General features: G+C 35.0%; 1 protein-coding gene across 1 annotated transcript in view; it reads left to right on the top strand.

Moving 5' to 3' along the window:
• Positions 1–12,520: 12,520 nt before the first annotated feature.
• LOC132282749 (protein TIC236, chloroplastic) overlaps positions 12,521–20,744 on the top strand; it is a 54,416-nt gene continuing 46,192 nt past the window's right edge. The window contains exons 1-2 of the mRNA XM_059784527.1: positions 12,521–12,743; positions 13,239–15,462. Of these exons, the coding sequence (XP_059640510.1) occupies positions 13,349–15,462 (2,114 nt within the window). The 5' untranslated portion in view covers positions 12,521–12,743; positions 13,239–13,348. The remainder of the gene's footprint in view (positions 12,744–13,238; positions 15,463–20,744) is intronic.

Here is a 20,744-nt window from a genome sequence, read left to right as displayed (position 1 = left end):
TTCTACTCCACTAAAAGAAATTAATTGAACTCCAATTAAATAATAAATAACCTCTAAGTTAATGTTGCACTTTGACCCCTCTATGCATAATTAGTTGTCGGATAAATAAAGCCATCAATCCGACTACTTAATTAATATATTTATTTTGATACCATTGATTATTTCTGATTCGATCACAATAAAACATTTGTTTTGACAAAAAATAATAATTTAAATAAATAAATATATAATAAATCATTTTGTCTAAAAACATACGAAGGCATTCAAATTTACTTTGTGATCAACCATAATCAATACAAAATAAATACAAGTAGCAATGATGCAAATATTGAAAATATAACCCTCTAACTATTAATTACATAACTACCTAAAGTGTCGGTCTAAGGATCCCGAAAAATCCGCCGAACAAATAAAAGGTTTTATTAATTAATAAAAGAGTCTATAATTTTCTCATACTTAAGAGTCAAATGTCATGACGGTAATAGGGAGCAATTGCATACGACGGCTCTCGCAATATATCTCAACCTAACGCGGATCCAGTTTAAGTCTTAATTAATTATGAGTCCATCCATAATTACCGACTATGAACAATTTAATATTACTATTTATATTCATGTATTGATCGCCATCACATACATATATAAATATATCTTGTAATCAAGTGGACACTATCAATTCTATAATGAATCGAAACATAATACATTGAATTCACCAATTGTATAAAGCACAAATATTTCAGAAACGTTAGGAACATATGTCACTATAATGTAGATAGGAATTTGTTATGCCAAGGCATATAAATCCCAACAGCTCCCACTTACCCTCATAGCCAATTCAAATTGCATCTAACTCCAATGTTATCCAGATGACGATCAAAATTATTGATCAATGACACCTTTGTTAATGGATCAACAAAGTTGTGTTCCAATGCAATATTCCAGCCACAAGTACATTTTCTTGCCGGACAATATCATGTAAAACATGATACTTCCTCTCAGTGTATCTTATTCCTTTATGGAACCTTGGGTCATTGGTTTAGATTACTTTTGCACTATTGTTGTAATATAGCTTGATAGGCAGGCTAGTATGCTCTACAACCTCTAAATTAGTGAGATCAAACCAAAAGGCTTCCTTTGCTACCTTTAAGGCTGCAATGTACTCCACCTTCAGGTTTAAGTCAGCAGTTGAAATCTGTTTAACAATCTACTAACTGATTTCCCCTCCATTGAGTGAACATACACTAAGTCATAAACCTCATAGTATCTACTTCTGATTGAAAAACATAACTATCATACCTGACTGGAACCACATCATCACATCCATAAATGAGTATGAGACCATTGGTTCTCCTAAGGTACTTAATGATACTTTTCACAGTAGACTAGTTATCAAGTCCAGGATTGGACTGATATCTACTAACTATCTCTACTATGTAGTGGATGTCCTGTTTGGTATATACCATGGCACATATGAGACTCCCATATGCCAAAGCATATAGTTCTAGTCTCATTTGCTCAATCTCTTCTGTCAGTCTTGTAAAACTACCTACTGGAGAGAGCAATCCATGTCAATCAAGCAATAACTCATTCTTTGAGTTTTGCATACCAAACCTGGTCAAAACTGTAGGATTATTAAGATAAGCCTATTTTCCTTTTAACCTGATCTTGCAAAAGCTTGATCTTAGGAATATAGCTTACATTTTGAAGATCCTCCATTTAAAAGTAATTGAACAACTACCTCTTTATTAACGACAAAACTTCCACGTCATTATAAATGAATAAGATGTCATCAACATATAGAATTAGGAAAAATAATGACATTCCCTCATACACACATGATTTGATTACTAAGAAATCCTCTGGTATTCTTTTGTAGATTAACTTGCCTTCCATAGGTATCACCCTACTAGAAAGTTCTACAAGATTCCAGATTTTATTAGAATACATAGATTTCAACTCTAATTTCATAGCAACTCGCCAAAATGATCTGTATCCATATCGGTTCACGCTTCCGTGTATCTTACTTGGTCCAACTCATGTTTAACAGGGATGTCCATAACGATCTCACCTAAAAACATGATTCTGTCGGATTGGATGATAATCCTCCCACTACAATAATGTACCGATGTAGGAATCTGTGTATTAGATGATGCTGATGCACCAATAGGGAATTCATATATAATTCTTAATTTCTATAATAAATGTGTTCATCTGTGGTATATATGGTACTCATACCATATTCTTTAACACTATGTTACTGGGTATATGATTCATAATATGATCCTCCTATAGATAAACAGTGAGTGTAAACAATCAACTTTTATCATTGAGATTATAAAATAATCCATCCTAGTGCATTTAGAGTAGCCATCAAATCAAGCATGCCTATGATTCGCTTCCAACTTACTTATCCATATCAAGCGCACATGTGTAAGACTATCCTATATATGCATGTGATTCAAACTAAGATGGAATGCAGTTCATAATGCGCATTGATATCATTAATGCTAAACTCTTAAATGAAACATATCAAATCATAGATCTAACAATGTTAAGCAGAATGCAGTTATTCCTTTTCGATACCTCAATTCATTGAGCGTCAATTGCGGAAAAAATTGGTACACAACACCCTCATTGACCATATATTCTTTGTACTATCCCAAGAAATACTCATATACATGATCGGATCGAAGTGTTTTGATAAGTTTACCTAATCTGTGCTCCACATTTGTGATACCCCTCGGATCCGATACGCGGGTTGATCAGGTCTGAGCCCAAACCCGAGAGATATCAAAGAATTAAAGTATTTTAAAGCGAACACGGGATACAAAGTGAAATAAGAAATAAAATTAAATAGCTGGAAGAAACTAAATTAATAAACCTTGGATTATAAATATTTTAAATCCGATAATCCAAACCAAAAATCCATATAACTCGGGAATCCCTCTAGAGGACCCCTAATAAAAAGTCTCGAACTGAAAATGAAACATAAAGCTAAACATAGAGAGTGGTCCTACGTAGTCGGTGGAATGGAAGTCTGTATCTGCTCTGCACGATCAACCTCTAATTCTGGAACTGCCAAGCACCTGAAAAATAAAGGAGTGGGTCAGGCCCACATGCAAGTCCTGATCTACTACGATCCAAACAGTAATTCGATACGCAGATACATCCTAGAAAGACTCAACAATATCTAGAGTAGTCCATATATGTATATATAGTACACACTATAAGACGCTCGCTAGTCCAGTAGGTCTGTCTCAGCCTGAATAGAAGGCAACATGCGAATACGCACCCGAAGGTGGGCATGAGTACCTAGACCTACCAGGGAACAACACCTATGTCCAGTTATCCATCCTAGGCAATATACGCTCCCTAACCATGGTCATGAAACTCAAGCTCATACCACAGTACCATATAATATATATATAAAGTCCATACTCCTCCTAATACAAAATATCATCCATCTGTGTAGTGGTCTGATATATGTATAACAAATCTATCCTGAAACCATAGTAGGTCATTCAATTCTCAATTGATATGACACAAGTAGGTGATGGACTTAACCTATATGATTAATCCATACCTTAATCCAAGTTAGGTAAAACCTAGTATTTGAACTAGTCCATACCTAGTATGTCACCGTCCCATACCGGTACATACAATCCTCCAGTTAACGCAGTTGATAATACATAAATCAAATAGTCATCAACTATACTCCAGAATATACACAACATAAATTTAATGCACACACACACACACACACACACACACACACACATATATATATATATATATATATATATATATATATATATATATATATATATATATCAGGCTTTCAATATAGAGCCCACAATCCAATTCCAGTAATGTAAACTGCTATACTAAATTCAAGCGTTTACATCCTCCAATATAATCCATGAATTGATACAGTTAACACAAATTTAAGTATCAATTATACCCAAGCTAAGCATAGGAACTTTTAGTTAATTCTCTATACTTATAACACTATGAAAAATATGCTTATATATTTAGTTAAATCATATATAACAATCTTGCTAAGCTCCAGTAAATAAACCTAGTAAATCCTCCAATAAAATCCATGAATTGGTACAATTTAATAACAATTTAAGTACCAATTAAATCCAACCTAAGTATAGTTGAGTTTAATTAAGTCACCATACTTAAAACACTATAAAACATGATTTATGTACATCATTAAATCCTATAATAAAACCTTGCAAAGTTCTGAAACATAAACTAGCAAAACAGTGTGCAAATATACTAGTTTTTCCTTAACTGTATGTTACTCCATGATTTAATCAAATTTCATATTAATGTTTTCCATAGCTTTATAAGTCTATTACAATCCCAAAACACATTTAGTACAGTTTAGAAGACATGCCAAAACACTACATAGTCCAACCCACGCACCAAAACCTTACAGTATGCAAAAACTGGACAAGAGCAGGCTCTAAAAAAATTGAGCCTGCTTTTTTATCTGATTGAGCCGGCTTTATGGCACTAAGAACTGGCTTTAAGGCTGCCAAGAGCCGGCACCAACCTTAGGGAGCCGGCTCTAAGGGTTACAGAGCCGGCTCTGTCCCCTTTTTGAGCCTGCTCTCACTCCCTTAGACGCCGTCGACTATTTCTGTGTCTTCTTCTCCAACTCCGGTGATTAACGGAGCCTCTGTGATGTTTTTAAATCTTTTTTCTAGGTTCAAACTCAGTTCTAGATAAATTTTAAATCACTGATATGCAATGATAGCATGCATAGAACATAGGTTTAGAAGCACTGATAACATAAACTTAGTTTGAAATTGTAAGCAACCCACAATAGATTAATTTGGTGAATTTAAACACTGTTTTAAGTACTTATTCTAGAGCTCATTTAGTGTCTCAGACTAATCTTCCAACATAGATATACGATCACAATAAGAATTTAACACCAGATTTGAAAACAATCGGTAACAAGATTTCAGTTAATACTTTTAAGCAACACCAAGACAAATTAATACGATGGAACTAAAAACTGATTTTAACATGCATACAGGATGAATCATAACATTCGTTTCATCTATTTTAATCTTTGATTAACCCCTGGAGTCTTAATTAGGCATGCACAGAACATGAATTAACGGGAAAGAGAAGAATAGGGACTTACCTGCAGTTTCAGATTTTGAAACTATAATCCACCATCTCTAAAGTTTTCGACAACATCCTAGACTACCGTTCCACTCCTTCGGTGCTCTTGGTTCAACCCAGAAGCAACCCCGTTCCTTTCACCTTAAAGCTCCCTTTTAAACTCTCAGAATTCTCTCTCTGTTGTTCTCTGTGTATCTCTCTGTTTCACAGTCGTGACTATGGTGACTAGGGTTTTGTTTGTAACCCTAAACCAACATATAATATGTATATATATAGGCTTCATACCACTATCTTAATTCTAATATAAAACCATCCCTAAGTCGGCTAAAACCCGTGACGTGATTTAATTAAAGACAACCAGAAACCCTAAAAATGAAACAGCTAAATTACATTTAAATCACAAAGCCACATAAGCACATACATACTAAAATTTAAGAATACAATTTAGATAATAAAACAACCCAAAACACAATTTAAATACAATTAAAATAAAACAATTAATTCACAAAAACAAGCAATTTAACAAGTAATTAAAACAATTAACTAAATAAAAATGCAATTAAATAAAATAATAAAATTTCAAGACTGTCCTTTTAAATTGGGGGTATTATAACATCAGTCTTGACATTTTCAAAATATACTAAAAATTTAAGACTTGTGTTGCATCAGATAAATTTATCCAAAACATGAGTAATCTTACTTGGATGTTCATAAGACAGAACGTGTCTGTGTGTACCGACTCCAATTGTTCTTTATGTTTCTTTCATTTGGTTGATTTAAGCCCTTAAGGTTATCTATCATTCAATACAGGATTCACAAGTTGGTTTAGGCTCCCTTGCCTCACTAGGTTATAAACCTTCTTTGACCAATCTTTGAATCTCATTTTGATTGATTACAACCCAAAAATAGACATTAAAAATACAATGAGTCAGGAATAACAAATTTTTCTTAACATTCAATCTAGAAGATGCAACATTAGTTTCTACATCCTGCAAAATTTAAGAGCTTGTGGTTATAGTATATTGACCATCTTTCAATGCATCAGAAGCAATTGTACATCTAATCAATTTTATAAAACCAGTTTTAGAAAATAACAACATAGTTTTTTATAAACCAAAAGTGAAACAAGAATTAAATTATGTCTAACATCTGTGCATAAAGATAGTTCTCTAATATTCATATCCTCATACTTTCTAATTTCAGATGTAATACTCCCACTGACTTAGCTACAACCTTGGCATCAGGTCAAAAGACAAATATATATCCATATCATCGAGACTTCTGGATTCCTGAAATCCTTGCAACGAATTGCAAACATGTTTAGTGGCTTCAGAATCTATCTATCAGGAATTAATAGATACAACCACATAACATGGCTCAATGATTAAATATACATTTTTCTATGCCAAATTATTGCTTAGACAGTTCGTCCTTTAGTATCTTAGTTAGCGGCAAAAGAAACAGTTTCCTTCGCCCTCAACATACACTATCTTATTCCTTTTAACCTTTTGAATACCCATGTTTTGTGCTAGCCTAGTCCTATTATCATCCTTCTCCTTTCCTTTGCCCTTCCACTTGGGCCTAGAAGAAGATGGTATAGGCTAGGTTAGATTGATAGGAATACCCATACTCTTGATTATCCCTTCATCTGTTATCAATTCTATAAGAATATCAGCGAGTGTGAACTCAAACTGATTCCTTATTTAGTTTACTCTGAAAGAGCCGAACCAGTTTGGTAACAAGGCAATAATCATGTCAATTTGAAACTTACCATTCAAGTCAGCCCTATTGACCTCGAGTTCAATTTTTAAATAATAAACAATCATTTTTAAAATACGATCTCATACTGGAGTTCCTTAGGCTATCTTAATGGTATTCAAGTCTTACATAGTATTTAGACATCTCCTTTATCTAATCTCACTAAAACATCTCATTGATATTTAACATAATGCTTGAAGAAAATAAAATAATGCAAATGTTAGCTTTAGAGCGTATTCGAGATAAACTCTAGAATATTGCACCAAATCCTATCATTTACTTTATTTCACTTATTAAAAGTATTAATGTTCTCTTCGGTATCTTAAAGTAAAAGGATTAGGTTTAGGAATAGTAAATATATTTTGTACCACTACGTTGCGAATAAAATATCTAAATTCCTTTTCCAGTCAATATAAATGAGGTCCAAATACATTGAATATGTAAGTAAGCAGATAAAATGGATTAGACATAATATCTGAAAATAAATGCATTCATACAATATGCAAGGTGAATTATTAATACTATCATGCATATTTAAAATTAAAATAATTTTGTTAACCACATAATATAATAAATCTCAATAGAATAAGAGATCATTATCATTATTGGTGAATAATCCCTTTTAATTAATGCGGATCCCTCAACTCCGTACCATAATAAATCACACAATCAATACATCAATAACTTATCCTGATTGAGGAGTTCATTATTACTATTGTTGGGATTCATTTGCTATTAGGTGATCACTTCCATTAAAATATATCTGTGGATCCCTTAACCACTGCATGAAAAATCGGATAACCAATACGTCAATAACTTATTCGGTTGGCGAAGTTTATTATTGCTATTGGCGTTCAAATCCCATCATTTCCATATCTTTTAAGACAATGCCTTGTCTATTTATATAAAATGATTCCCGATTATGTTTAACCTTTCTAAAATCACTTAATGTAAACCACTCCGTTGGGGAGCTAACACTATTGATTTTAGATTGAGTGTATAACGTTATTAAAGCTCTAACGAAAAATAAAATATTAAATATCTTGTCATTATCATTTAGACTCTTTAAATCATGCGTATGGCCTTATTTTTAAAGATCTAATTACAATGAATATTTAATATTTTTATTTTCATGAGACAACTATTCTTGTAATATTAAGACTCTTCAAATCATACATGGGGCCTTATTTTTGAAGATCTAATTACAATGATTTAAATAACGAAGGCCATGGAGTAATGTATAAAAAACCCCCGCTCCCACTCAATTTTTAATCATACATAATTAGGGTTTTAAATTTATTCATTTACATGATATGATGCATGAAAAACGTATTGATTTTAATTCAATTAAATTTAGAAAATAAATGGACTTTTAAATGATTCACTAATATTTAATTGGAGGCACACTTTAAAATAATTTACAAAAATAATTTTTCGTTTCCCAATAAGTGCCCTCTAATTAATTAGTAATCAAATCCAATTAATTTTCATAACTTAATTAATATAAATCAAGCCATTTAAATAAATATCATGGATCCAATGCATGAATAATAATAATAAACAATTAATTATTCTATGCATCGGATAAATAAATAAATAACAGACAGAAGTAATTTAAATGGCCAATGGATTCAGCTTTTAACATTTAATTGCTCTAAGTATTGTCTAAGCGTCCTTCAATGGCTTGTAAATACCTGTAGGAAACTGGTACGCGTCTGGAGAAGCAAAACAGTGCTTGGAATGTGCCTAGAGGGCCCCACCACGCTCGCACGCGCCTGGAGCATGCAGCAGGGCAAGGCACATGGCCCCACGCACCTGGGGCGCGTTGCAACGCGTGGGACGCGCCTCCATGCGCGTGGAGAGAAAAAACACATAGGCTGGCGCGTGATGCTTCACTTTCTACACTTCCTGGCGCGTTTTCCTCACGCGCCAAGCCTATTCTTGGTGCTGATTGCACCTTCCTTTGCGCCACATAGGATTCCTCCTCTACCCTTGATTAAATCCAATGGTTATGGATTAGGTTGCATTGTTTAGTTGTGTATCGCGTCACACCGGATCCCGTGTCGTCTTTCGGCAGTACCTTTCGCTGCCGGTGAGCCTCCGGTCACTGGAAAATCGCCGATAATTCCAGAAAAATTAATAAAAATTTTTATAAATCAAATTTAGGCCCTAAAAATTTCAGAAAAATTCTAGAAAATTGCTAAAAAATCCCAAAAAATTCTTGAAGCCTAATTTAACCCTCTTGGACCTTCTTGAAGCTTCATAGCATTCTTTAATAAATATTACATGACTTTAAAAAATATTTACACTTTAAAATACAATGAAAAAAATTAAATTACATTATTGAACTTTCAAACGGCTAAATCCAAGCCTTAATTACATTCATCCAAAGATAAAATTACATTCAATATACCTATAAGTTTCATCCATGGCCCAACCATACATCATCATTCATTCACAATTATACATATATCATCATGTATCAATATATATCAATATATTAAATCATACATCAACATACATCAATAAAAAATATATATGAATAAATTTTAGATCCATGAATGATGAAAATTGATAAAAACATGATCTCTAGTAATGAATCAAACCATGCTCTGATATCACTATTGGGAAACATGCTAGTTTTAAAAACTTTTCGAGGGATTTTCATTCCCAGATCTTGATTCATCATACAGAGACAAGTTTTATGCAAAAATAAAATATGATGTATCTTCAATTAACATATTGAATACTTACATCAAAAGTCTGAGTAAACCTTTAAATCTTTTCTCTAAAGTGAATGTTCTCACTTATTGTAGATCCCTTAGCAAGATGCCTTCTCCTTGAATCTCCATCTTTTTAGTAATTATTTTGCCTTTAGGAATCACTTATAAGCCTCCATGAATAACCTTGGAAAACTAGGCTTGTGGGAGCCTCCATTAGATGAGAATATTAACCCTAATTTTCTAGAGAGAGAAAATATATTCCTTTTTCCTTCTTCCAAAAAATCACCCCTAAAATATACATAAACCATGTATATTTATAGGGAACATAATAAAGAAAAGGAAACAACAATTCCTTCTCAATCTCTAATTCACATGTCTCAAATCTAATAGAATTCCAATCTTAAGTTGGGTTATGAGTGAGAATCTTTTGGACTTATTATTTTATTGGCTACAACGAATTAATAAGTGGCTCGGTCCATTGACCCAATTCAATTAATTTATAAATTAATTTCTACTCTACTAAAAGAAATTAATTGAACTCCAATTAAATAATAAATAACCTCTAAGTCAATGTTGCACTTTGACCCCTCTATGCATAATTAGTTGTCGGATAAATAAAGTCATCAATCCGACTACTTAATTAATATATTTATTTTTGTACCATTGATTATTTCTGGTTCGATCACAATAAAACATTTGTTTTGACAAAAAATAATAATTTAAATAAATAAATATATAATAAATCATTTTATCTAAAAACATACGAAGGCCTTCGAATTTACTTTGTGATCAACCATATCAATACAAAATAAATACAAGTAGCAATGATGCAAATATTGAAAATATAACCATCTACCTATTAATTACATAACTACCCAAAGTGTCGGTCTAAGGATCCCGAAGAATCCGTCGAACAAATCAAAATAATTATTAATTAATAAAAAAGTTTATAATTTTTTCATGCTTAAGAGTCAAATGCCATGACGGTGATAGGGAGCAATTGCATACGACGGCTCTCGCAATATATCTCAACCTAACGTGGATCCAGTTTAAGTCTTAATTAATTATGAGTCAATCCATAATTACCGACTATGAACAATTTATGATTATTATTTATATTCATGTATTGATCACCATCACATACATATAGAAATATATCTTGTAATTAAGTGGACACTATCAATTCTATAATGAATCGAAACATAATATATTGAATTCACCAATTGTATAAAACACAAATATTTCAGAAACGTCAGTAATATATGTCACTATAATTCAGATAGGAATTTGCTATGTCAAGGTATATAAATTCCAACATTTTCCTCATCTGAAGGAGTGTTTTCTGCCTTTTTGACTTACCAAAATCTAGTATAATAGTATCAACGGAGGATGAGAAAATGGATGGAGGAGCGTCCCTTTGATCGGAATTTACATAGCAAACTTCCTCATTAAAAAAACAAAGAGAGTAAAAGAGAAAAGAGAGAAGAATTAGAGAGAGAACTAAGAAAGAGAGAGAGAGAGAGAGAAATGATAAAAAAAAATATAAAAGAAAAGAAATCCCAAGAGAGAGATTGAATGTGAAAGATCGTGCATTAAATAACCCCTGTGAAGGAAGAGAGAGAAACAGATATAAAAGTTTTCTGCCTTTCCTGCCTTTTCTGTTGTCCATGCATTCTTTAATATTTTAATTATATTTTATAGACATATCTCAATGTGTGCTGAATGAACAGCTGTTATGTGAGAGCTCTTGTAATAGCATTACCCTATATATATATATATATATATTCTGACATTCACTGTCATTTTAAAAATTTTTTTTTTTATTATGCGGAACTATCTCAATATTTTATTTATTTTTTGATTTTAGGAATTTGGTAAATAATAAATTTTCTTACCAAAACAAATTAATAGTAAACTTCTCCAAACAAGACCTAATAAGATGCAACTAAAGACTAAATGGTGAGTTGCAGGCATAAAACTTTTGCTTCAGGTACAACTGCGGTAATAGCATAATATAAATGTTGGAGTTTATTGATGTATTTCCATTTGTCAAGAAGGGTAATGAAAAGGGCACCATTGGAACTTTTAATTTAAAAGAATGCTTACATCATTGTTGACTAAGTTAATCACTAACAATCCTTAACATAAGGGAACTCGGTGTTCTAAAGATGCAAATTTTAAGGGAGGTCGGTGTAACTTGACAAACGAGAAGGAATGTCTATATATATTGACGAAACCTCAGAGGAGGTCAGTGTAATTTACCCTTATTTTAAATGACATGAATTTTAATTTTTAATCCAAATTCAAATTTAAAAAATTGAACTAGATATGAATCCACATGGATAATTATAAAATGGTTTGAATTTTAATTGAGTTTTCACTTGAATCAATATATTAAACTATATTTGAATATTGGTTAAATTATATGGTTAAATGTGAATCTCCTAATTCAAATTTGAATTCACATATAAATTATAATATTAAAATTCAAATTTACTTTAAGTCATTTAAGATCTACTTCATAAACAGAGATGGTTAGGACCTTCTTATTCTTGAATTTAATTTCACATCCTTGTCTTCAAAATAGGCATATTGGAATTGGAATACTCAATTTATTTAACTAAATATTGAGATTTTTTAATTGATATATCAGATTAATACAAATATGCATGAGGAGTATAATAAGAATTTTGTTTAGTTTATATTTTACTAAAAGTCTTTTTTCATTTGATTTTGTTTGATACCTTTCGCATTTTATTGATCAAAAGTTACTCCGTAAAATACTTCACTCAATGATTGATCCACATTATTCTCGGGGTTTCCTCAGATAAGGTTACGAATGTGAAATAACGTGTTATTTAGTGGCATTTATGTCCACAATCAAAAAAATATTCCGCTCTTCTCTTCCTTCGTGGGAACAAAATTGGCGAGCGACCCAAGCAAGTGTTCCCGCTTTCTCTCTCTCCAGAACAGTGTCTCGCTCCAACTTTCTCTCTCTAGATTCTTGAAAACCCAGGGAGTCAAAGAACAAACACAACCCGAAGCAATCGCAGAAAGATTTGTCCTGATTTACTTCGTTTTATTTCTTTTCGGCAAATGTTGAATTCAATTTGTGCAGGTTCGAGTTCTTAAATTCATCTCATTAATCAATCTTGTTCTTAAATCTCATTAATCAATCTTGTACTTAAAAGATTCATATTGTATAGCTTTCTATAGTGTCTGGTTTTTGCTTTTGCACTGTAGGTTTAATTATATGTATAAATACATGTAGTTACTTGTTTATGTAATCATATCTTTATACATGTGTGTCTATGTATTTATATCTGTTAGCACTAGGGTTTGAAATATGAAGAAAATCTCAAAGTAGGAGGGCAATCACTCTTTCTATCCTTTTGCCACGTGTTTTTTTTTCTCCCTGACAAGAAACTCACACCCATTTGCCCTCGTGGGAATTTGATCCCTCACCTTCCACGTAGAGGAGATATCACTTGACTACAACCTTTGGTGATTTTTGCCACATATACTGTAAAGTACTGATAATGTGTATAATTTCTACTTTTTATATATATATATAAAAATTAATAAGAGATTTTTCGTTATGATTCTTGCTTAGGTTTTGATTGTTTGGGAACTAGTTAATATTCTGATTCTGAGGGGACTAAGAGCATGTTCTTGGTCCCCGGCAAGTGAGTGACAATTGGGTCAAGGTGTAGAGGTGGAGTAATGAGCATTAAACTTCATAACCCATTTCTGGGGTTTCCAATAAAAAGCTTTGCAAATGGAAGAAATAAGGGCAATTTAGTTTATATTGACAGAGTAAAACTACGGAAAAGGGCTTGTCGCCAATGTACATGTGGAAAGAATAATCATTGGGTTTCTCAAGGGATCAGGTTTTCACATTTTTTTGGGAAAAATGCGGAGCTTTTATGGAAAAACATAGGGTTGAGAGGTGGGTTTATTGTGAGATGTGTGAAAGAGCCCTTTTCTCGAAGCAAGACCCTCGTGAGGTTTTTGGCTCCACTGTGGGAAGAGGGACTCCTTTTACTCAGGTGCTCTGTTTTCTTTGCCGTGATTTCTGGGGTGTGCTTATTGGTATGGTATGGGCAGGCAAAAGCCAGAAGTTTTGTTGAAGCCAAGCTTTTGCCTTCTGTCTGTACAGTACTGAGTGAATATATTCAGCGTGAGGTTGATTTTGGTAAAGTTCGGGGAATTTCACCTTTGAGCATTACATTGGAATCTTGTGCCATTGGGCCTCATAATGAAGAGTTCTCCTGTGGTGAGGTCCCCACTGTGAAACTGCGTGTTCTTCCTTTTGCAAGTTTGAGGAGGGGAAAGATTGTGATCGATGCAGTATTGTCCAATCCAAGTTTGTTGGTTGCGCAGAAGAAGAACTATACTTGGTTAGGGATACCCTTTTCTGAGGGTAGTCTGCAGAGGCATTTGTCAACGGAAGAAGGAATTGATCATCGTACAAAAACCAGGAGGATTTCTAGGGAGGAAGCAGCTGCTCACAGTGCCAGAGAGAGAGATGATGCAGCTAGGGAAGCTGCAGAAATGGGTTACATTGTTTCTGAGGAAGGTTCAAGTCCATCTGAGGTTGATGTTCAGAAGGTAAGTGCAAACCGTCCAACAGTGTTGACAAATTCCGAATCATTTTTCTCCATGGATGAGAGACTGCACTGGCGAGATCACCACTGCATGGATGCAGGTATTGAGTATGATTTGAAGCATGCAGATCTAGAGAAATCATTTGGTGTAAAAATTCCAAGCTCGGGGGGCAAATTATGGTCTAGCATTATACCTGGGCCTTTGAGGCAAAAATTCAAGAGGAAAGCTAATGGGAGAGATATATCTGAATTGGCTGGTGTTACAGCCAAAAGAAGAATTCTTGATCGTAGTGCGTCAGCGGCACGAGCATACTTCTTGGGGCAAAGGAGGTTTGGTGAGTGTACTCAGTCATCTGTAGGTTACGATGCTATGAATCTTGATACTCTTATGGTGAAATCTGAGGGTGATGGTAATACCTGCACTTCTGTAACAAGTAGTTGTAAAGAACATATGATGGCTGATAATCATAACAGGGCACTTAATGTTGAAGCCCAGGAAAATGCTGCGCATGGAAAACTTAAAGCTGCTGTTGATTATTCAACTAGTCATGGAATCTTAGAGTTGGAGAACAACATAGAGAATGATCCTGCACATGGGAAAAATTGTGGAATCCAGCCTTTGAAGAAGCATTCGAATGATGATATCAATAGTTTCAGTTTCGTACACGATCCATTTCTTACGACTTCAGGTAGGGTAGATGGAGTTACAAATTCCAGTGAAATTTTTTCATCTGTTGATGGTGTAGCAGGAGCAGCAAAAACCAATCTTTGTGATGTAAAAGATGATGTTCTGGAAGGAATTAATGTCATAAGTAGACACATGGATAACAGAGAAGAGTCCAGCAGATCAGGAGACCAGTTGTCAGCCTCTCCTGATGATATTTCAGATAGTAAAGGAGACCATACATCTCAAGGTTCCACTTCCATGAAGCTTGAGCCATTGCTTGCAATACACCATTTAATCCCCAGATGGTCCTTGAGCCTGAAGTCAAGTTTCCTTTTTTTGCGTAGAAACACAGGGGATCTACTGTCTCACTTTCTTGCTGGTCCTATTCAAAGGCTGAAGTCGGAGATGGTTCCGAAAGTGGAAGATATTGTTGCAGAACTTGTTGAAGAGGTTGATGAAGGACAGACTTTAGGCTTTGAGAAAACGCTTCCAGTCACGCTGGATTCTGTTCACTTCAAAGGTGGAACGTTGATGCTACTTGCATATGGTGACAAGGAGCCCAGGTGTTAACTTTTATTACTATTTTTTGTTGGAATTCCATTCTGTTACATTTATTACTGTTACTTTTGATGATATGGTACTACATCTTAGGCTTGAAACCGTTAAGACTTCCTTTTGATGGGTCATGAAAACTCCTATTCAAGTTTGAGATTTGCCACCATGCTTATATATAGCCAAAGTTTAGGTTTGTCTTTGGTCCACCCATCTCAGCTCCCCAAATTGTCTGGATGAGCACTGGGTAGTGACCATTCGTTGAAATGCTTAAAGGGCCCGTTCACGGGACCAACTGTTTGACCATCAGCCCTATCTGTGCTTCTGAGATGCAAGAAGTACTGAATATCTTGAATGGTTCCTGGAAAATCTGATAATACAATCAAGGGAAAGAAATGGCGCGGATGAGTGTATTTACATATAATAGAATGCAAACTTTTCAATGTATGTCATCAACTTAGGGTGATCCTGAGTCCTGACACATGATTCAACTATAAGCCGTGGTTTTGCTGATCTAGATTTTGGTTCTCCTTTTCCATCCCTTTTGAGTTCAGATGATCAGTTTCAGGTATTTAAGGTTTTATTTCCATAATGTCGTCTGTCTTTATTTAATTAACTTTATTATAAATTAACTTCATGTCTTTTTCGTAGACATCCATTTAATTTGTGGGAGGATGTCAATTAGCAATAATTGAATTAAACTTAATGATTGGGTCAGCAATCGTCGACATTATCACATAACGTCATGTGTTAGAGATGATAAAAGATTCACTAGAAAAATAATTTTCAAGATTACCAAAATCACTATTCTAGTTCTACACAGCAAACATTTCCTTAAAGAAACTGCAAGAAAGCATGATGGTTCAGCAATAACTTGGTTGTGATCATTTAGAGTCAAAATCCTTAAAAAATGATGATTTAGCTTATCTATGGTTTTGTCAAAATTTTGCCTTCCGTTACAAAAAATTAGATTAGAGTCACGCATTAAGTTCTCATTAGTGTAGCCCAGGGAAAAACTAGACTTGGTTACAGTTTGACAATAATGTCTCTTATAAATGACTAGAGCAGTCCATGGATCTTGTAAAAGTAGATGGTTCTTTTAACCTGCATCTAGTGCAACTTAAGAACCAGTATTTTAGCCTTAGGCTGGAAGTGATTTTCCATCCAGTATTGTAAGCAGTGTAAATATGTCAGTAGGAAAGACCCAGTAAAAAATGTTGATAGTTTTTCAGAAAAGTTCTGTAATACAAGAATGGAAACCTCTCATATGTCATCTAGAGCAAGATACCTCTTTCATATCTGTATCCTATTTTTAACGCTTTTTTTAATGAATTATTACTTATCAAAAAAAAAAAAAAAATCTGTATCCTATTTTTTCTTTTCTTTTCTTCTTTTAAGTTTTTTAGCATTTTGAAGTTCCTAAAATCAGCTACTTTGTCTAGAACTAATTTGATAGTTTCTTCCTCTCGAAAGATCTGTAGTTGTTCCTTGTCTTATTGGGGTATTTTTTTTTTTTTTGTAACAAACTAAATCAAGTGTGTTTTTCGAAAGTTTGAAAGAGAAAAATGGCCGCTAAAGCATGATTGTTGGTTTTTCCCTTCTTAATTTTGTGTTTGCCATCTATAGTCCTTTATATGACATTAGTCTTAACTTGTGCGTGGGCAGAGGAGCGGAAGAGATTGTTGGACTCTTTTTGTCATTGCTGGGTCTTGTTGAAGGCTTTATTTTTGATGATGTTTGAGTTGAAATTATAATTCCCTAATAATATTTGATTTATATGGGAGGGTGAGATGAATGTGGGGTAAGACTAGAAAGGATAGAATTAGAAATGATCACATTCGGGATTCGGCTCATTCGGGAGATGGAGTAGCACCAATTGGAGATAAAATGAGAGAAAAAAAAGGTTAAGATTGTTTGGACATGTGTAAAGAAGACCTTTAAGTGTGCCGGTTAGGAAAAAGTGACATAGTCCATATCGATGGTAATACTAGGGGAAGAGGAAGACCAAAGTTAACAGTGGGTAGAGTTAGTAAAGGAAAATAGGATTGATCGGCTTCAGGATTTTTATTCTCATGGCACATTTGAAAAATAATTGAACGCATCTTTTATTGCCCTTATTCCTAAGGAGGGCGGTGCGTCTGATATTAAGGACTTTCGGCCAATGCCTTTGTTGGAGGACGGCAGATCTTGGATTCTGCTCTTATCGCAGGGGGATGTGTTGATTCTAGATTGAAGAGTGGGGTTCCTGGCGTTTTATGCAAGCTTGATATCGAGAAAGCCTATGATCACGTTAATTGGAAGTTTCTTCTTTATTTGCTTCGGAGGATGGGGTTCGGAGATAGGTGGATAAAATGGATAGAAACTTGTATTTCGTTCGTTATGTTCTCTGTGCTCGTGAACGGTTCCTTTGCTGGTTTTTTTGCTAGTCGCGTGGTTTGAAACAAGGAGATCCATTATCGTCTTTTCTATTCCTTATTGTCATGGAGGGATTGAGTAGATTAATGAGAAAAGCGGAAGATTTGGGTTATATCAGGGGATTCAGAGTTGGCAAAGATGTTGAACATCAGATGCAGATTTCCCATCTGTTGTTCGTGGATGACACCTTGGTTTTTTGCAATGCCGATGCCTCCCAACTCAGATTTTTGAATGCATTCTTGTTGTTTCCAAGCGGTTTCTGGACTTGAGATTAATGTTGGAAAGAGTGTGCTTGTCCTAGTGAGGGATGTTCTAGATATTTCCTCCTTAGCTGCAGTTCTTGGGTGTGGAGTGGGCGCTTCTTCCTTATTTGGGATTGCCTTTGGGAGTTTCCTCTATGAGAGTGGGGAATTGGGACCGGTGATTAATAGATATGAGAAGAGATTAGCAGGTTGGAAAAAACAGTATCTTTCAAATAGAGGGGGGGGGGGGGGGGACTCATTAAGAGTACTCTCTCGTCCCTTCCTACCTACTTTTTATCTTTGTTTCAAATCCCATGCTCTGTTGCTGAAAGAATTGAAAAAATTCCGAGGGATTTTCTATGGGGCAGAAGAGGAGAGGAGTTTAAGTATCATTTTGCTAATTGGCAACAAGTTTGCAAACTGTTGAAATTAAGCGGTCTAGGCATTCGTAAGCTGGTCCTTTTTAATAGAGCTCTTTTGGGAAATTGGTTATGGAGATTTGGTAAGGAATGCCATCGCCAATGGCGAAGAGTTGTCTCGTGTCGCTTTGGAGAGGAGAGTGGCGGCTGCTCCTCTCGTCCAGTCTCTGGTATGGGAGGCGTTGGTGTATGGAAATTCATTCGGAAGGGTTGGGATGTTTTCTCCTCACATATTAGATTCTAGGTTCATTATGGTAGGCATGTTCGATTTTGGGAGGACTTATGGTACGGAGATCAGTTGTTGTCTCTCTCCTTTCCTAGACTTTACATTATTACTGATAATAAGCACGCCTACGTAATTGATTGTTATCATCTTGATAGCAGTGGAGTTACGTGGGATGTGCGTTTTAGGCGTTTCTTTCAAGATTGAGAGATGGAGGAAGCATGTGTTTTTTTGGATTTGCTGTATAGACAGAAGGATATTGGCAGAGGGTCTGACGATATTTTGTGGGTCCCGTTAACCCATGGTAGGTATGGTGTCCGATCAATGTTCTTGTGTTTGTCCAATTTCGTTGGTCATGATTTCCCATGGAAGTCTATTTGGTGTTCTAAAGCTCCTCTTAGAATCGCATTCTTCTTTTGGATTGCCACATTGGGAAAGATTTTGACATTGGATAATCTGAGAAAGAGAGGTAACACCATTGTTAACTAGTGTTGTCTATGTAAAGCAGACGGAGAATCCGTGGATCACATTCTTATGCACTGTCTTGTGGTGTACGATTGTTGGAATTTCATATTTAGCATGTTTGGCATTTATTGGGTAATGCTTAAGCACTCCTTACAACTGATTAATGCATGGAAACGATGCCTAGTTAAAGGTCATGCTTGTGATTATTGGAGGATTGTTCCACATTGCGTTTGGTGGTACTTATGGCGAGAGAGGAATAGCAGAAATTTTGAAGACAAAGAATCGTCTTTAGCAAATCTAAAAATTCATGTTCTTCGTTCTCTTTTCTGTTATGTAAGAGGAAGCGCATGCTCCTTGATTGATGACTTCTTTGATCTTTTGGATGCTATTGGTCCTTAGGTCCTTTTTTCGTTTTGTATTAGGGACGCGTTCCCCTTTTGAATGCTTTTCTAATATACTTTTTACTTATTAAAAAAAAAAGAAAAAAAGAAAAGAAAAAGAATTAGAGCGGAATGGAAACATGGGATTCGTGTAGTTGACCCTAAATAATTAGGAAAAGGCTTGATTGTTGTTGTGAAAGGGGTGTGGGAAGGTGGATGTGTGGCGACCTTGTGGGCGGGTGTGCCAGGCACTGGCAGGTTACCACACTAGGTGAGCTACAGGTGCGCAATCCTACATCGCCTGGGTATGGAAAGGGGAAGTGCTATATATGTAGGATTTGTACACTCTAATTGGTATAAGGCCTTTTGGGGTAAAACTTAAAAGCAAAACTGTGCGGGCTTGGGCCTAAAGCGAATAATATCATACCATGTGGTGGAATGGGTCGTTACAAGTGGTATTAGAGCCCAGCCGGAAGTGTGGCCAATAAGGATGTTGGTCCCCAAGGAGAGGTGATTATGGCGACCTTGTGAGTAGGTGTGCCGTGGGCGAGTGCGAAAGGCATTGGTAGACTACAACACTGGGCGAGCTACAGGTGCACAAACCATATCGCCTGGGTGTGGAAAGGGGAAGTACTATATATGTAGGATTTGTACACTCTAATTGGTATGAGGTATTTTGGGTAAAACTTAAGATCAAAACCGTGTGGGCCGTGGAGCGATCATCTACAAGTTGAAAGATGACTTTTGAGTTCTTCATTTATTATGGTGGAAATGAGAATGTTGAGATGGATGTGTGGTAAGACTACAAAGGATAGAATTATAAATGATCACATTCGGGAAATGGTTGGAATAACACCAATTTGGAGATAAAATGAGAGAAAACCAGTTAAGATGGTTTGGTCATGTGCAAAGAAGACCCTGTAGGTGCGCCAGTTGGGATGAGTGACATAATCCACATTGCGAGTAATACTAGGGGAAGAGGAAGACCAAAGTTAACTTGGGTAGAGTTAGCAAGGATATGATAGCATGTGGTTTGACCGATGATATGACCTTAAATAGAATGGAATGGAAACCGAGGACTCATGTAGCCGACTGAAGTAAGCAGAAGCGATAAATTTGTTCACGATGAACAGGTTACCTTGAATCTAC

This window comes from Cornus florida, unplaced genomic scaffold (assembly GCF_030987335.1).
Source record: "Cornus florida cultivar Cherokee Brave unplaced genomic scaffold, ASM3098733v1 CherokeeBrave_3.0.0_Hap2_Chr11, whole genome shotgun sequence".
NCBI lineage: Eukaryota > Viridiplantae > Streptophyta > Magnoliopsida > Cornales > Cornaceae > Cornus > Cornus florida.
This window is presented reverse-complemented; position numbering and strand designations above follow the sequence as displayed.